General features: G+C 36.5%; 2 protein-coding genes across 3 annotated transcripts in view; both read left to right on the top strand.

Moving 5' to 3' along the window:
* FNSI (flavone synthase I) overlaps window positions 1-1762 on the top strand; it is a 29712-nt gene extending 27950 nt beyond the window's left edge. Inside the window, exons 6-7 of the mRNA XM_073078925.1 lie at window positions 21-134; window positions 803-1762. Coding sequence (XP_072935026.1) covers window positions 21-134; window positions 803-1033 — 345 coding nt within the window. The 3' untranslated portion in view covers window positions 1034-1762. The remainder of the gene's footprint in view (window positions 1-20; window positions 135-802) is intronic.
* Window positions 1763-4785: 3023 nt separating this feature from the next.
* Window positions 4786-15698, top strand: LOC140746841 (uncharacterized). 2 transcript variants are annotated; one of them, XM_073078934.1, is made up of 4 exons: window positions 4786-4880; window positions 13737-13960; window positions 14543-14690; window positions 14956-15698. In XM_073078934.1, exons 1-4 carry the CDS (start codon window positions 4878-4880, stop codon window positions 15670-15672), a joined length of 1092 nt encoding a protein of 363 aa, XP_072935035.1. In that variant the 5' UTR covers window positions 4786-4877; the 3' UTR covers window positions 15673-15698. The 2 variants fall into 2 exon arrangements, with proteins under 2 accessions (XP_072935035.1, XP_072935034.1); XM_073078933.1 differs by lacking the exon at window positions 4786-4880 and adding an exon at window positions 13026-13341.
* The last annotated feature ends 106 nt before the right edge of the window (window positions 15699-15804 follow it).

A 15804-nucleotide genomic window follows, 5' to 3' on the forward strand; every position in this document is an offset into this window, starting at 1 on the left:
AAATATTTAATATTTTTCAGGTGAAACTGCATGGAAGCGAAAAGTGGCAAGCTGTAGGTCATCTGCCCGGCGCCATCCTCGTCCAGACCGGAGAAATGCTCGCTTCTTGGACCACTAATCTTCTGCCAGCTCTCGTGAGTGTAACGTTTCTTTTATTATATCATTATCTATCCACCCCTTTTAGAAATACACTGTTAAAGCTATAAACTATTACTAAGTTTTAGTAAAACCACTATTCTTGAGTATGTGTATTTATGATGGCATTAGATAATAAATAAATTCGCAAACCTCGACTTCCAAGACTTTGAAGACGTGTCATACATTTCTAATTCACTATTTAACACATTTAAGAATACCTGATAAACGTTGTGAAATAAAATACAATCATCCAACCGGTAATGGCACGGTTCGCAATAACTGTTAATGATTCATACTCAGTATGACGCACTGATTGTCTGCAGGGATAATTAAGAAAATACACAATTAACTTATTCATTCAATTATTGTTTGGTAATATTTCGCATAAACGTTTTAATATACTTAGCATCTTATCCGTATCCCTACTTAAATGTTCCTAATGGCCCAAAGAAACCTATTTTATGTTACCTTTCACTAGACATATAAGTACCTAACTTTACCCTTTTCCATTTGAGATACCTACCCTTTTGGTAACGCTTTTGAGATAATTTCTTATGAGGCACTAATTCACGTAATCACCACTTCCATAAGCATCAACAGGAATAAGCGCAGACTATTGTAGCTTTAATTAGCATTGGACTCTAGAGTAAAATTAAAACTTCAGATGCACCGCGTAGTAGTACCGTCCGGCGTGTACGCGCGCGCCCGGGGCCGGCACTGCGTCGCGTTCTTCTGCCACCCCGACACCGGCGCGACGCTGCCCGCGCTGGCGCCGCGCGCCGCGCCCGCGCCCGCGCCGCCCGCCTTCACCCCGCACGCGCACCTCACGCTCCACCACCGCCTGCTCAACGCCGCACACCACATCCAGAAACGCTTCAGGGAGACGTACGCGTGACTAGTACGCGACGGCGGCACGAAGGACCCGTACAAGACACGCCACGCCGCACCTTGATATCCCGTTTGCCCGGAACGGACACTTGAGCGGATCCAGAGAGGCTAAGGGCTAAGTTTGGAATCAAAAATTATGTACTTAAGTCTATCCGTGACTTTTTAGCTGACGTTAAATTTCACCGACTTTAAACTTATTTCGATGACTGCATACTTAATTCCTCCATCAAATAGAAAGACAGTTTTTTTCGCCAACCTATTCCTAAAGATGGCGTCAAATTCTTTGATAAAGCCTAAGCCATGCCTCTTGCAAACGTAAATCCTGGATCCGCCAGTACGGACCCATATTACTCGAAACAGTGCTAAATGTGTCTAGTAAACATGACTTCAGTATTGGACAATCAGTATCTAAGGTTGAAATTAACTGTGTTAAGCGTATTATAGTGCCTTTTAAGTAACGTGGATCCGCTCTTAAGTTAAATTGACAGAACTTTCCTTTATTTTATCTTTGGAGCAATATCATCACAGACCTTGGGTACAAAACAAATACAGGTCTGTGAGTATCATTCTATTCGTTATAAAACCATGTGACGTTATTAAATATCTTTATTTACTTTTGACAACGTGAATTACTTTTAAAGCCTTCGACGACTCTACTACACTCGTGCGGTAAAATCGTTGATATCAATATGAGATTGGTCCATAGATATTATGACGTCATATGTTTAAGATGATGATTAAGATTGGTAAATAAATAGAACGACAAATAAAACTACGAACGCGTGCATATGCGTTTAGTTAAATTTACTTAGGTGCTTTTATTTTAAATTGGATGTTTACCGAAATTAAAAAGTGTTTGTTTAAATTAATATTATAGTACTTATAAAACAGGAACTTGAAGTATTTTGAAATGATATAGGTTTATTTATAACGGTTCAAAAGACCCATTGATTACGAATTGATTTTATTATAAAATACAGGAATTTTAAAAGACAATTATTTACTGAATATGACAAATATGAATAAGTACCTACTTTAATCCACAATGTTGCTTATCCAAAATGTAGATAAAGCATTTACTTTTTTATGCAATGCATTTAAACATCACATGATAGTATCATTTCACTTAAACTCTGAAAAAGTCTGAAAATTATGACTCATCAAGGTTCTTGCCTAAATAGGTTCTAGCTATTATTATGTCAGAATAATGATAAAAGAAAATGACTTTATCATTCCGTAAATAATTCAACGCTTTCGCAATTATTTTATGTAGGTGCAAGACTGTATAGCAATTTTTGTTACTTCAAAGTCAAAACCATTATTCGCCTTTAAAGCTATAAATTGCCTTATTAAAATCGATTTTTACAAATCATTCTACTTTATTATAATAAGTAACATAGCAATTAGCGACGTGAATTCACGTACGATTTATAGTATTTTGCTTTTTACTTAAATTGTAAACGAAAGTATTCTTCTTAGCCTTGTGTTCGTGCTTCTGCATTTTCTTATTACTTAAGTTATATAAAACTTTTATTTTATACCATTTCTATTTATTATGGTGTCTACTTCCCACGACATTTTACTAAAGTCGTGTAATCATTTGATAGCTCAATTTAGTTATTGTACTTAATACCTACTTAAGTATACGAAATTGTGTTCGAACATCGAAATTGTCGTCGTTAGGACTACTTAATTAATTCGTACTTAAACTTACCAAGTATACTTACTTGTTACTTAATTCCATATTTACCTACAGTTATGACAAAACTGTTCATCCTAAGAAAAATATTTTGTTGTTACATAGGTGCGCGTTTAAACCAAACTTATTGTCGACACCGAATGTGCGCTTTCCTTTTTTCCATTCATATGTAACTTTTGTTGACATAAAATCGACAAAACGCCATACGTTATGCATTCAGCATATCATATTTCGTTCCCACTGGGTCTCACCGACTCACAGTTGACAATACGTCTGGTGTGAACGCGGCCTAAGACCTTACTGTTACCTTATAAGCAATAAGTTCCATTATACAAACTTAAGTGTAAATCGTTATCCAAATACTTAACATATTTTGGTTGATTCATAAATAATTACGTGTTACGCCATGAAAACACCCAAAGCAATAACAAAATACTTAGATTATATATTTTATTGACATTTTTTTCTTTTATTTTTATGATATTTGATTAAGTAGCGAAATAATTTGTCAGACAATGTAAAGACATTGTATTTATATTAATTAATTAGTTAAATTGTGTTTTTTATGCACAAATGAGATTGATTGATATGATTTGTGTTCGGTTATGGACTTATTATATTTGTAAAACCATAAAATACCTCTGGATACATATCTATGTAACGTGTTCCTCCAGAATATAGTATGACGATATTATATTGCGATTGACATACAAATAAACCTGCTGATTATTTCAATTTGGCTTTTCTTTGCATTCCATCACCAATTCCTCAAAAATAAATGAAGTAATATTGATACAAACGTGTCTATTTCAATCTCTTTTTGGTAACGTATAATTTTATCTCACTAAGTACATTAACTAAGTACTTACTGAGAAACCTTTTTTCTTCGGAACAAAGTGCTATTGTTTTATTATGTAGCTAGTACCATGTATGCTAGCGACCATGTAGTCTAACTGACGGAAATCGCAACTGCCAGTCTTTAATATTTGTAATCAACTCTATATATAGTAGTAGTTTTATCTGAACTAAGTATTAAATAAGAGACGCCTTGCGCGAATGGCTCTTAAGCCAACTTTTACAAAGCACTGATCTACACGTTGACAGTTCTTAAATAAGGCAGAAACAGTGGTAAAACCAGTTGAAATCAGTTAAGAAAAATTACAACAGTTTCAAAGATACTTTTTTATACCCGAGATCTACTATTAACTAATTACCTAAGCTTTGTGCAATCTACCAATTACCAATATACTTAATTGCCAATTTATTTCGGGTCTTCCAACAAATTACAGTAAGCGCAAAGGAAAACGTCGTTATGCTCAAATACTTTTTTACATTTGTATTTCTAACAATTGCCAACAATTTTTTCTTTGCCTTGCCACAATTAGCTGGTCTTATCGCCACCATCGACCGATCACGTTCTACTGGCTGGCAATCACTATAAAGCAAAGAAAGCATAATTATCAACACGGAGGGGTCGACTGAAGCGAGAGAGTCGAAAAATTTCAACAATCTGTAATGTTGAAGATGAAAGCGAACAGGCTTTTTCTAGGCACGCGCGCTATATTTCAGACTGGATCTTACTAAGATCAGATAAAATTGCAGCCAAACGTAAGCTTATAGTAAGATAAAATAGAAAACTATTTAAGATTAACTGCAATATAAAACTACATGAAAAAATGTTTTACTGGAAAACTGGTGAAATTTTTCCAATTTATATATAATGGGACTCCCTGTGGAACGGGCCTAGCCGTACACAATACCGCTTAAATCATTTCACTCGCTCGGGGCGCGATCGATCGGCGAAAGGCCAAACATACAAGAAAATATACGATGAATTGGGAACCATACATGGACGTCGGTAAACTAGTGGAGTTACGAATTAATGCTCTGTTGGGGGGAAACTCGATTTACACGTCACTCGGACACAGCATACGCCTATTTTAAATTGGCTGCGGCATAATCGCCCCGGCTATTTTAGAATTTTTATTTTGGCGTAGTTCGCGTGTGGTCGATACCGCCATCTTTTGGCGGGAAAATAAACTTAACAGTTGCTGGCCGGTAGTCACCAGTGCAACTGCTATTGGAACACGCGATTTAAAAATACAGTTTTGGGAATAAATGAATAATAATAACATCATCGAGAAATTTATAAATGGTAAGTGATTTAATTTATTGTATTCGTAGCAACCGCGTTATTTTAATAACATCTTTTGATTTAAATAACTTTCTTACATTATATTTACATAAATTTTATTACCCAAAATAAATAAAATATTCTCTTATATACCACATAAATAATAACAATAAATAATTAACTAATAAAGAAAACAAATTTTAACTGTTATGTGGAAAGAACAACTTATTCTTGTAAGCAACTGTATTGAAGCCAAAGAGATTTAAATATAAGTAGGTATGTAAATATTCCTTTGGCCGTTGTAAATTAATTGTATACTTAACCACTACTTTATAATAATTAATTTATTTCCACTATCAAATAGGTACTAGAAATTTTTATAAGAAAGAGGAGATACCTACAATTTATAAGGTCACAGTAAATGTCAACAAATTCAAAATCAGGCTGATTAACCGTTTTTCAATGACCGTTCTATCTCACTGTTTTCTCATAAACAATGTTATATTTGGATATATAATATATTAAGGGCATGGACATAAATATTTTTTACATTTTATGTTTAAACCGTGCACGAAAAATGAACACGTATTTAGACTATTTTTGCCACCCCCAGGGAGTGCTCGAGTTGATTCGACTGCGCCTACTCTGAATAAAAACAATTACACGGTAAAAATAACTATGCAAATCCACTTCTTCATTTAAGTTCCTATTTAGTATTTCACATCTAGTTTTACTAGCTTAGCATATTTACGTACGATACGTGCTTATCTGCACCCATTTTGTTTTTAACTAAAATAGAAAACTAACATAGCCACAGCCCTCCGGGTGGTAAGTGGGTACCTACTCACTGCTGTCCATACCGTAGATAAGATTGAAGTAAGTTTAAGTTTAGGTACTACTAATCCTACCGTTTAAATTCGGCCACACATTTCCAACGTTACATTGCTTTGAAGAGAGAAATGAAACTTAAATGTAGTGAGCATAGATTTGTAAATTACTCACTCCTAACAAGAAAATGTACCCAGTTTTGAGAATTGAAATAGTTGCGTAAAAAAGTTTTGCCACGTCTCCATGCTAAAATGTCCCTAAAATATTTGAAATAATTATTAATTTATTATGTAAATTACGCAGTATTAGTTATTTATTCGTAAATTTTCTCTAAAAATGTATTTATTTCTCAAGAATTCAAAAAAAGAACTTACAAATAAGCCATTTGTGGCTTCATTCAATTTCAAGGCGGCGAAGTATCTTTACTAATCTATGGTAGTGAGAGAAAAAAGAAAGTGAGATATGGTTATAAAGAGTACCTACTAGAACTAAAAGAAACGCGAATAATCGTAATCTTCAGAAAGTGGTAGGTTCCGCACAGATTGATTTTGACTTGTGGTCGCTCAGTTATGATTTGGGATCTTACCTACCTATTTGGCTGTTAAATAATTAACACCCAGCCTGTGATCACCTATCATTCGGCGGACTGCATGTATGCACATCATGCACTGTATTCTTTATTTATTTATGTTTTATAATATGGGAGTGGCAGACGAGCATACAGTCAACCTGATGATATGTGGCTACTGCCGCTCATGGACATCTGTAATCAACCTCAGATAGGATTATACATTCCTACTTGGAGTCAGCCACAGGTGCACCGCTACCCGTAAGGACTAAGCTGAAACGCCTCGGAAAATGTCCTCGTCGTCCTCGGAATGTCTCCCTTACCACACCCTTCAAACCAAAACACAGCAGCGCTCAACACTGCAGTTATGAGGCAGAAATAGGTGTGACGGTGCTGCCGCCGAAGTCGAACCATAAAGGGTTCTACCACCTTTACCATAAGCAGCAACTTCTGTAAATCCGTAAAGGGTTTCATAATGCTAGTGCAGTTTATCCTACTGCAACCCAGAACACATCAGTGCGTGAAACTGTGACAGCGGCACTTCAATAATCTTTTGCTTGTAGCATTTAATCTGTAGCAATAATCTCTAACTGTATGATCCATGCCATACTTCGATTAGATAACTGATGTTGCTATGCTGTAAGAATATTGTTAAGATGCCAACCTTATTGGAATCGTACAAATCGTTTTAGATTCCTATGTTTGTACAAACGATTTAATGCCTTCAATGTGTTTTTTCGGCCGGCTCTGGACAAAAAACTCTTACTCATACTTGTCCCTGTAGTCCCGGGACTAGAATAGGGCTACGGTATCCCCTGCCTGTCGTAAAAGGCGACTAAAAGGGGGCTTTCGGGATTGCGGGCGGCAAGAGTGAGAGCTCCAACCGTCTTGCAAGAAACCCCGGGAAGGACGGCGGTGTGTGTGGCCGGAGACCGTCGTAAAAACCAGGTGTGAGGGAAGAGCGAAAAGGCAGAACCCGATAGGGGCATCGCGCTCGGAGGAGTCCGGTTGTGTTCCATCCGAAATTCCGGAGTTCTAAACCAAGCGCTGAGGACGGTCACCGGGTTTTAGTGCGGTGAAAACCCAGCGTAACTCCCAGGGCATCAGGTACCTACCTTTTGAAATTATACTAAATTTTGCGTCAGGTGTATCTTTGTGGCCTGCCTGCAGGTCCACTAAAGCCGCAGAGTAGCAACTGTGTTAAGCAACGCTGTTTTTAACGAACTGAATGTGACAAGGATGGTTCTTTGAAAGGGGTAAATTAATGGTGTCTCAACTGTTGGAACTTCATAAGAATAAAAAATGTTACGAAATAAAATTATTGCGTCATTTTATCCGATTTATAACAATCGATAACTGAAAGATGAGATTGTAGGTGCCTACCATAATGTCTGGCGGTCCACGATTTTGCACATGTAACACAAGTGGTTATAATCGTGCAGTTCACGTGTGTTTCACACGTAGATCAGCGTGCGTTATCTGCTATCAAGATCAAGTACCTAATCAAGCATCATCGAGTGCTGATATTAGCGTCTAGTCTAAAATACTGATTCATTTCACCGACTATTTTGGTGAAACAATGCCGGTCTCATCCCTTGGTCATGGTAGAGCAAGATTTTCTTTTAGCACCTTTTTTTCGCATTTTTTCATTTCAACACGTAAAACTACCCACACCTGTACGATTCAATTCCCTCTCATTGACATTAGTAATAAAACAAAATTGTATTTAACTATAAATTACTAAAGGTCGAACGAATCCATTATGTACATAAAAACTCAAAGATGTTTTGAGTTTTTATGTACATAAATTATGTACTTTTCTCAATATAAGACATAGCAGCCCTATAGACTGGAGCTGCCCGCACCAGGCAGCACTTTTTGGAGCGGTATAATTTGACAAACATGTATGAAGTCTTATAAAATATTTATTGTAAATGTAACACAAACTTACATTACAACAGGGCAGACTTAATGCCTAATGGCATTCTCTATCAGTCAACCCTTGGTGAATGGAGAAAATTAGCGGCAGGTGTTAAATAAATAAACAATATAATACATTAAGGATAAATAAATAATATACATGTTTTATACATACAACCATACATAAATATGTTTAAAATATAATAATATTGTTCAACTATATTTCATAAATAAATGTGATTTATAATTCCAAAATTTTCCGTCTTTTATTCTTCATATTTCGATTCTGCGTTTATATTTCCTCCAATAGGAAACCATTTTTTTCTGTCTGCCACATATTTCTAAAAGCGCCATATTCACACTCCGCCCCGGGCGGTTTGAATCCGCGCTACACCACTGAATCTGTCAGTAAATTGAAATATTAATAGGTTTTCATTTAATAGTAACGTAGGTATGATCACTCACCAACGACGTGATTGAAATCCCGATGGTAGATATAAATCGGGTGATAACTTTGATATTAAATAATACATCAACTTTAATCATATCTGCGTTCTACGTATCGAAACTACAAACTCATTATGTATTATTAAATGATTCGTGTAATAGCATGAAACAATAAAATCCCTCTACCTACTTAATAATTGAAGAATAAGCTTTAAAAATACATTGTTAAGGAGATTTATTGAAGTAATGTTAACTCAATGATGTTTTAATGCTGATTGTTATGTTTCTGCAGATCCATATTTCGCACATTGGAGTTTCTTAACTTGACCTTAGATCCTGGTTGCTAGTGATCGTCATCTTAAGTACATAGAATATTTCCCATTAGGTATTTTGGTTTTTTCAGTACCTGTACGTATATAGCTCATATTCCTACCTTGCTACATAAATAGATATGCTTATTGTACCATTGAAACTTATTTCATTCTAATTGGGAAACTATCGGAATTACCTACTACATATATTAATAATATCTTTACAATACCATCCAAATCACAGACTACTGCTGTGGAATGGATAGACAGTGGCGGTGACACCGCTATCGAAAAAGTATTCTAAATGAGATAGGTATGCACTATGCAACTTAATAGTCATCTGTACCCTTACCATGAGCTTTTACGTTTTGACAAATATAACTGTGTTGGTATTTGTTTACGTATTTGCCCATACAATTTCCAATCAGCGCCCCTAGCGGATTGTATCAGAACTATTGTGTCAGTAACATGACATTAAATGTCTAAATTGACAAAATGGCGCTTTATGTTTTGTCTCTCTTTTTTGCGAACATGTGAGGCAGGCAAAAAGACTTAAGCACTTAGTTATTGTTACGTTCACTCAGTCCATTGAAGCAAACGGAACAGAATAATGGATTGAGTAAACGTAACGTAAAATTGTTGGAAGTTTTGAAAACTCATGGTAAGGGTACTATTGGAGTAACGTAACCGTAAAATAGTCCCACTTTTCTAGATTTATTTAGATAAGTTAAGTACGTACCTATACTTACCGGCACGTTACATACTTAAGGTTCACGATAGAAAATAGACGTTGCAATTAATCTAAATACATATAGGTACCCGAAGCTCACATAAAAATTACGATAATTATTTTCTGAAAATGTAACCGTAAATAAAAATAATTATATTAATCTAGATATCTTGATAAATTTAGGTAATTTAACAAGATATCAAGATAGTAGCATTACCTATCTTAATGAGATTGCAAAGATTACATCGGAATGTTTTATTTTGAAAAAATGTATAAAAACACATCTCTCAGGTTCCGTCCCAAGTTTTGTAAGTCGACTATTACCGCCCCGATAAATCGACTGGTGTCGCTATTAGGGGTTGCTTTATGAAAGCTCAAATAATTCGGCCGAATTCGTTACCTTGACAATATTTTCAGTTAATTTTAATGTACCAAATTAATTCCATCTTAAGAAACCAGCGATAGGTAAATATTACAAATGTGCATAAATAATTATAAACCTCTACTTAGGAATCAAACACTATTTGCCTTTGAACGGTTCAACAGTCGTACTTAAATTGCGGATCACTAAAATATTGCACTTGGGTTACGTATCGCTATTGATAACACGTTCGCTAATTTGTAAGTACGTGATCATCCCTGCGCACATCGACATTATCGTAATCACATAATTACTACCGGAAAAATCTAGTTTACTTGCAGTCTAAATATAAACCTTGTGTGCGACAAAACAAAATTGATTGATGTTTTCAATATATGTACTTGTACTCGTGAGCTAAATGTTATTTTTAATCGGACGAACGATCACGAATTATGGCAGATATTCACGGTAAGACCCATTAAAATTTTTTCGCATATAACCGAAGTAAACTAGTAGTTCGTAAACCACGTACACATAGAACGATGATGAAACACACATTCTGGTGGTGTGCAAGTGTTGTGATAACATTAAACTGGTTCAAACCGCCGCGCGAGACGTCCGCCTGCCCCCACCGGACTCGCCCGCGATAATAAATGAGTAAACAGATTGACTATTGCGAGCAACAAATGCAACGAATTAGGGAACATCACCAGAGAAAACGGCTAAAACTGCCCCTCCAGCAGAGTTGTGATACTGGCAGGACGTCCCGAATTTTAGTCTAAAATTAAATATTCCGCGTTGGACATACTCAGTCCTGATTTCCGACGATTAATAATAATTTTATCGGGCATAGCTGCTGACGAGCCTATCAAAAGTACATGATAGAACTCATTGTAGAGCAAATGCAAAAACTCATAGTAGAGCAGTTTAAACGTCAAGCGTAGCCGCACATCTATCATGAAGTTCAGGTGGACATCTTCATTAATTTTGTTTGGTGACTGCCACGGACAGGCATCGTTTGTGATGCCACATTAATCCTGTTGATACAACCTACCTACCTATGTTGGTACCTACTACCCAATAGGTACATGACATCTTACACATGTCTGACAAAAATAAATACTTATCACTTATCAGTCTTTGTATTAAAATAAACTGTTTATAGATAAAATAATTTACTGAAATTATTTTATATATTATAACTAAGACATATGTACATAGGCACATCCAGGCCTCCATATATCTTGATAATCATCCACCTATTATATTGTCCCACTGCTGGGCGAGGGTCTCCTCTCAGAATGATTAGGCCATAGTCCACCGCGCTGACCAAGTGCGTATTGGCAGACTTCACATATGTTTGAGATTTTTATAAATCTCTCAAGTATGCAAGTTTCCTCACGATGTTTTCCTGCACCGTTTAAGCGAGTGATAATTATTTTCTAAGATCTAGATAATATTAATGCAAAAATATTTAATGCAGAGGGTTTTATTTTCTCACTTCATTTCAAACAATAAATATAGCACAAAAGAAATCACATTAGTTAGGCATAATGGAAATAAGTGCCGTTTAAAACCAGGACAAATTCAAGATTTATTTATGCGTTGTTATTTAAATACAGTTTATACGTAGAAGTCGTACCCAGTTTCAGATAAGCGAACCGGCTGAAACCGACGCACGCGCCGTCCGCAGGGGGCCGCCCTGTCCACACACCCGCATCCCGCACGTCGTATACCCGAACCTCCCACACACACACACACGAAGCTATTCCACTGATAACGCCGTAAAAGATACTCGTTTGAACAAGAATGTATTTAATAAAATGACGCAAATCTTTGCGGCTCTGTGCTATTTGCAATGGGCTCCACTAGTGCACTCGGATAAGTTAATATGTATCGGCCCGACTATTTCCTTTGTTTGTATGCGCATATCTAAACAGGGAAAGAACTACATTTATTAATTTGGTCTTATCTACAATATCAGTATACCTACCTATAAGTAATTATTCAATATCTCTGTCTTAACAAATAACTCCAATAATGAATTGTTTTGCCAAAAAGCAGGTCTTTACGACCAATTGATATTAGCAACACCTGTACTAAAGATGATTTTGCCAGGTACATACCTATGTATATTAGCATAGTTGTACCACTTATATCTATCACCCCTGGTACGAAGTAAACTAGGAACATAATATCCTCTTTGAACGTACCTCAACGAAAGGGACGCAGCAGAAAACTTCTGCACTAAAACCGATGTCGAAGCGAGGAAAATCTATTTTCATGATGATGCCTAACATCAAGCAGCGTTTAACTTTAAAGTAATATAAATTGTATATCAAGAAAAGCCAGAAGTTAACAAATGTTAAATCCTACTTACATATGTTATGTATTCATCGTACACATTTCTCGTAATTACTTTGAAGAGGAAAATGTAAAGGAAAGTTATATGATGATATACCTACATGAAGTTGTTATTTTAGCTTTATTTATTTTATTTACTATATTTATTTGTATCTTCAAAGAAGTGTAGTTGCTATAATAAGCGAAAAGCCCGAAAAATAAAAAAAAATCTGCTGAGATTCTCCTGTCGAAGAATTAAAACGATACCATCATACGTTCCCTTTTGAATCAAAATCCATACAAAAACAAGCGAAACTAATAATAAAACTATTGACATAAATAGATAATATACTCTACATTTCAACTAACATTGAATGATACATACAAAACCAGACTCGTACTGTGAGGTCACATCACATCAACGCTGTGATATCAGTCACCTATTGAACTGAGGCCTATCGGACTGGTAATAACTGGACGGCGGCCGCGGCAGGCGGCTTTCGATAACGCCCGACACTTAGATACTACTGGACGAATGGCGTAACTCGGCCTCAGCCACGCGAATATCTCACTTATACCAACCACAATAAATCAAAAAGTAACAACCAAACCACGTCAGTATATCGAAAAGCTGAAAAAATAGCTTTCCTAAAAAAAGATATACGCTGAAAGGTAACGCGTGTTCGCAGGGGACTCATCGCGTTATCAGCGCGATGTCACTCCGAGACATTTTATAAGTAGAGTCCGCGAGCGCCAGGCATCATTACGCGTAGCGACCGCGCGCTGACCTGTACAACTAGTAGCGGGAACTATTCGTATAGACAGTATATTAGTAAATAGTGAATATGTTAGTGTTTCCACCATGGAGACCGGAATTGCCCGGCGGCGGCTGCAGGGCGCAGCGCTGGATGAACGCGGAACGGTTCGCGCCCTACCTCGCCAGGCCGTTTGTTTTACCGCCACTTCCGCCTCAGGTGCGGTTTATTTATTTTTTTCAAATGTCCCGCGATTTCAATTGCTCCAATTTTATGTATAGTAAATTTAATAAAGCTATCTAACTAAGGAAAAAAAATATATAAATCTATATTTTTTTAAAATACCTCTAAAACTTATTTTGTGGGGAAAATCTAATATGGGGAAGAAATATGAAAAGTAGCGTCGAATTTTCAATATTTTTCAATAAAATCTACTTTTGTGTACAAAATCTCGACCTAGCTAGTATTTTTTTTTAATCTTCATTAAAAAGGGGTTTTATCACGCAATGACTATGTCACCCCCATCCGTCCGTCACACATTGCACCTACCATTCCATCGCTCCCAAATATAAAAACAAAATAGGCTCTAAGTTAATTTTATTTTTGTTTATTAGTACGAAGATGAAGATTCGCCGGGCGGGTCCTCCCCGGAGCACGTGCCGGAGGGGCTAGAGAGCAAGGAGGGCACGTGCGCGTGGCGCGGCTGCGGCGCGCGCTTCCCGAGCGTGGCGCGCCTGTCCGCGCACGTCGCCCGCGCGCACGCGCACGCGCACCGCGACGGCCTCTTCTACTGCGGCTGGAACACATGCTCCAGGCCGCAACGAGGCTTTAACGCACGGTAAATAATATATTCTTGCACATATGTCATTATTGCACAATTAGTAGTAGGTACTCTGCTAAGGGAATTATGTATTTTTGAAAATTTGAGCACCGTTAGTAACATTAAAGCTCCTCTTTTACTACAAAATATTAAGAAAGAAAATCGATTGAGAAAAAAGCAAAAAAAAATAGTGAATTGTTTTATCTTTATCTATTTATAAAGATAAAACTCTTACTGACAAGACATGACCAAAGTGAAGGACTTTGTAACACATAACCGAACAAAAATAACTAAAAAAATAAAAAAAAAAGAATTATAAAAATATTTTATGTCTGCTAAAAAAGCGAAAAATCCTAAGTAACAAACAAGCAAATGGTAAATGGCTACTGCCCATGGACATTTGTAGTTACGCCCAAATACTTAATATCAGAGCCCTGAAGGAGGCGTTGGAACACCTCAATTAAGGTTTCTGTTCCTTACTACGCAACATAAATTGATGATAATCAACATAAATAATGCAAAACATAAAACATAACAACATATATAAGTATTTATGTGTAATTATGTGCTCTACTGATCATTTCATTACATTGTCAACAGATATAAGATGCTAGTCCACGTACGTACGCACACAAACGAACGTCCGCACACGTGCAACCAATGCCAGAAAAGCTTCTCACGGGCAGAAAATTTGAAAATACATTTACGATCACATTCTGGGGAGAAACCGTACATTTGTCCTTATGAGGTAAGTTTTCAAAAATAAATATAATATTTAAATTAAGTTTTAAAAATAAAAAACTATCTTAAAAATTTACTTATTTTACGCTTTATTTACACACTTAAAAAATGTGTATATCTCATTTTTGGCCCACCCTACTACAGCCAAAACGGATTTTTAATATAGGAGGTGTAGTTGGATTCATCTAAATATATGGCTATATTTTTAAGCATTTTTTCGTTTTATTTATTTTCTAGTATAATTATATAATACCAATTTTCTTTGTTCGCAGGGCTGTGGAAAAGCCTATTCAAACTCAAGTGACAGGTTCAAGCACACAAGAACACACACTGTCGACAAACCTTACTTCTGCAAGGTCCCCGGTTGCAACAAGCGGTACACAGATCCGTCCAGTCTGAGAAAACATGTCAAGACGTACAAACACTTCACATCCGACAAGGAGAATCCTCGCAGGGAATCAGAAGATAAAGACATAGAAAGATTATCACCACAGAGAGAAACGTACATAGATTCGTCTCCATTACACACAGGAATGTACAGCCCTCCGAAGAGCATACCCTCGCCAAAAATATCGCCCTACGATCCGATACCTGCAACAGAGACCCCGATGTCCCCACCCTACACTTATGTACCCGTTATGGATCAAGTCAGCTACATACGGCCTCTAGAACCCGTGTATCCTATAAGGGTGCCCACAAACGAAATCTCTTACATGGAGTACACACAAATGTACGACCACGCGTACAAGAGCTACTACTTAAATAGTATTAACTACCCCGTCCTGAGACCGTCCATACGGGAGAAAATATACACGTACGAGGATCAAACGCATTACAATGACGTCACAATGAACAATCAAGTGGAAAGTCCAAAAATAACAGAGGACATGCCACTTAATCTAATATGCACAAAACGCATTGAATGCAAGCCAATTGAAGAACTAGTCAAAATTACAGATTTACCCCTAGATTTAAGCACCAAAAGTTAATTTAAAATGAATTATATTATTTATTTTCTAAACGTATTTTCATTTGTGCAATGTCAAAACAAACGGAAACCAAATATTTAAACATTGTTTGCACATCTTTATCAGTATCAAATATTGTTACGACCTTACATA

This window comes from Epargyreus clarus, unplaced genomic scaffold, assembly GCF_041222505.1.
Source record: "Epargyreus clarus isolate Ecla_fem2 unplaced genomic scaffold, WU_Ecla_fem_2.2 ptg000014l, whole genome shotgun sequence".
Taxonomy (NCBI): Eukaryota; Metazoa; Arthropoda; class Insecta; order Lepidoptera; family Hesperiidae; genus Epargyreus; species Epargyreus clarus.

What these genes read in the sequence shown, in the direction of transcription:
- LOC140746841 (XM_073078933.1), top strand. Translation starts at nt 13,213, where the DNA reads ATGTTAGTGTTTCCACCATGGAGACCGGAATTGCCCGGCGGCGGCTGC. An exon ending in TACCGCCACTTCCGCCTCAG is followed by an intron (nt 13,342 to 13,736) that starts GTGCGGTTTATT and finishes TTTGTTTATTAG; the next exon opens with TACGAAGATGAAGATTCGCC. An exon ending in CAACGAGGCTTTAACGCACG is followed by an intron (nt 13,961 to 14,542) that starts GTAAATAATATA and finishes CATTGTCAACAG; the next exon opens with ATATAAGATGCTAGTCCACG.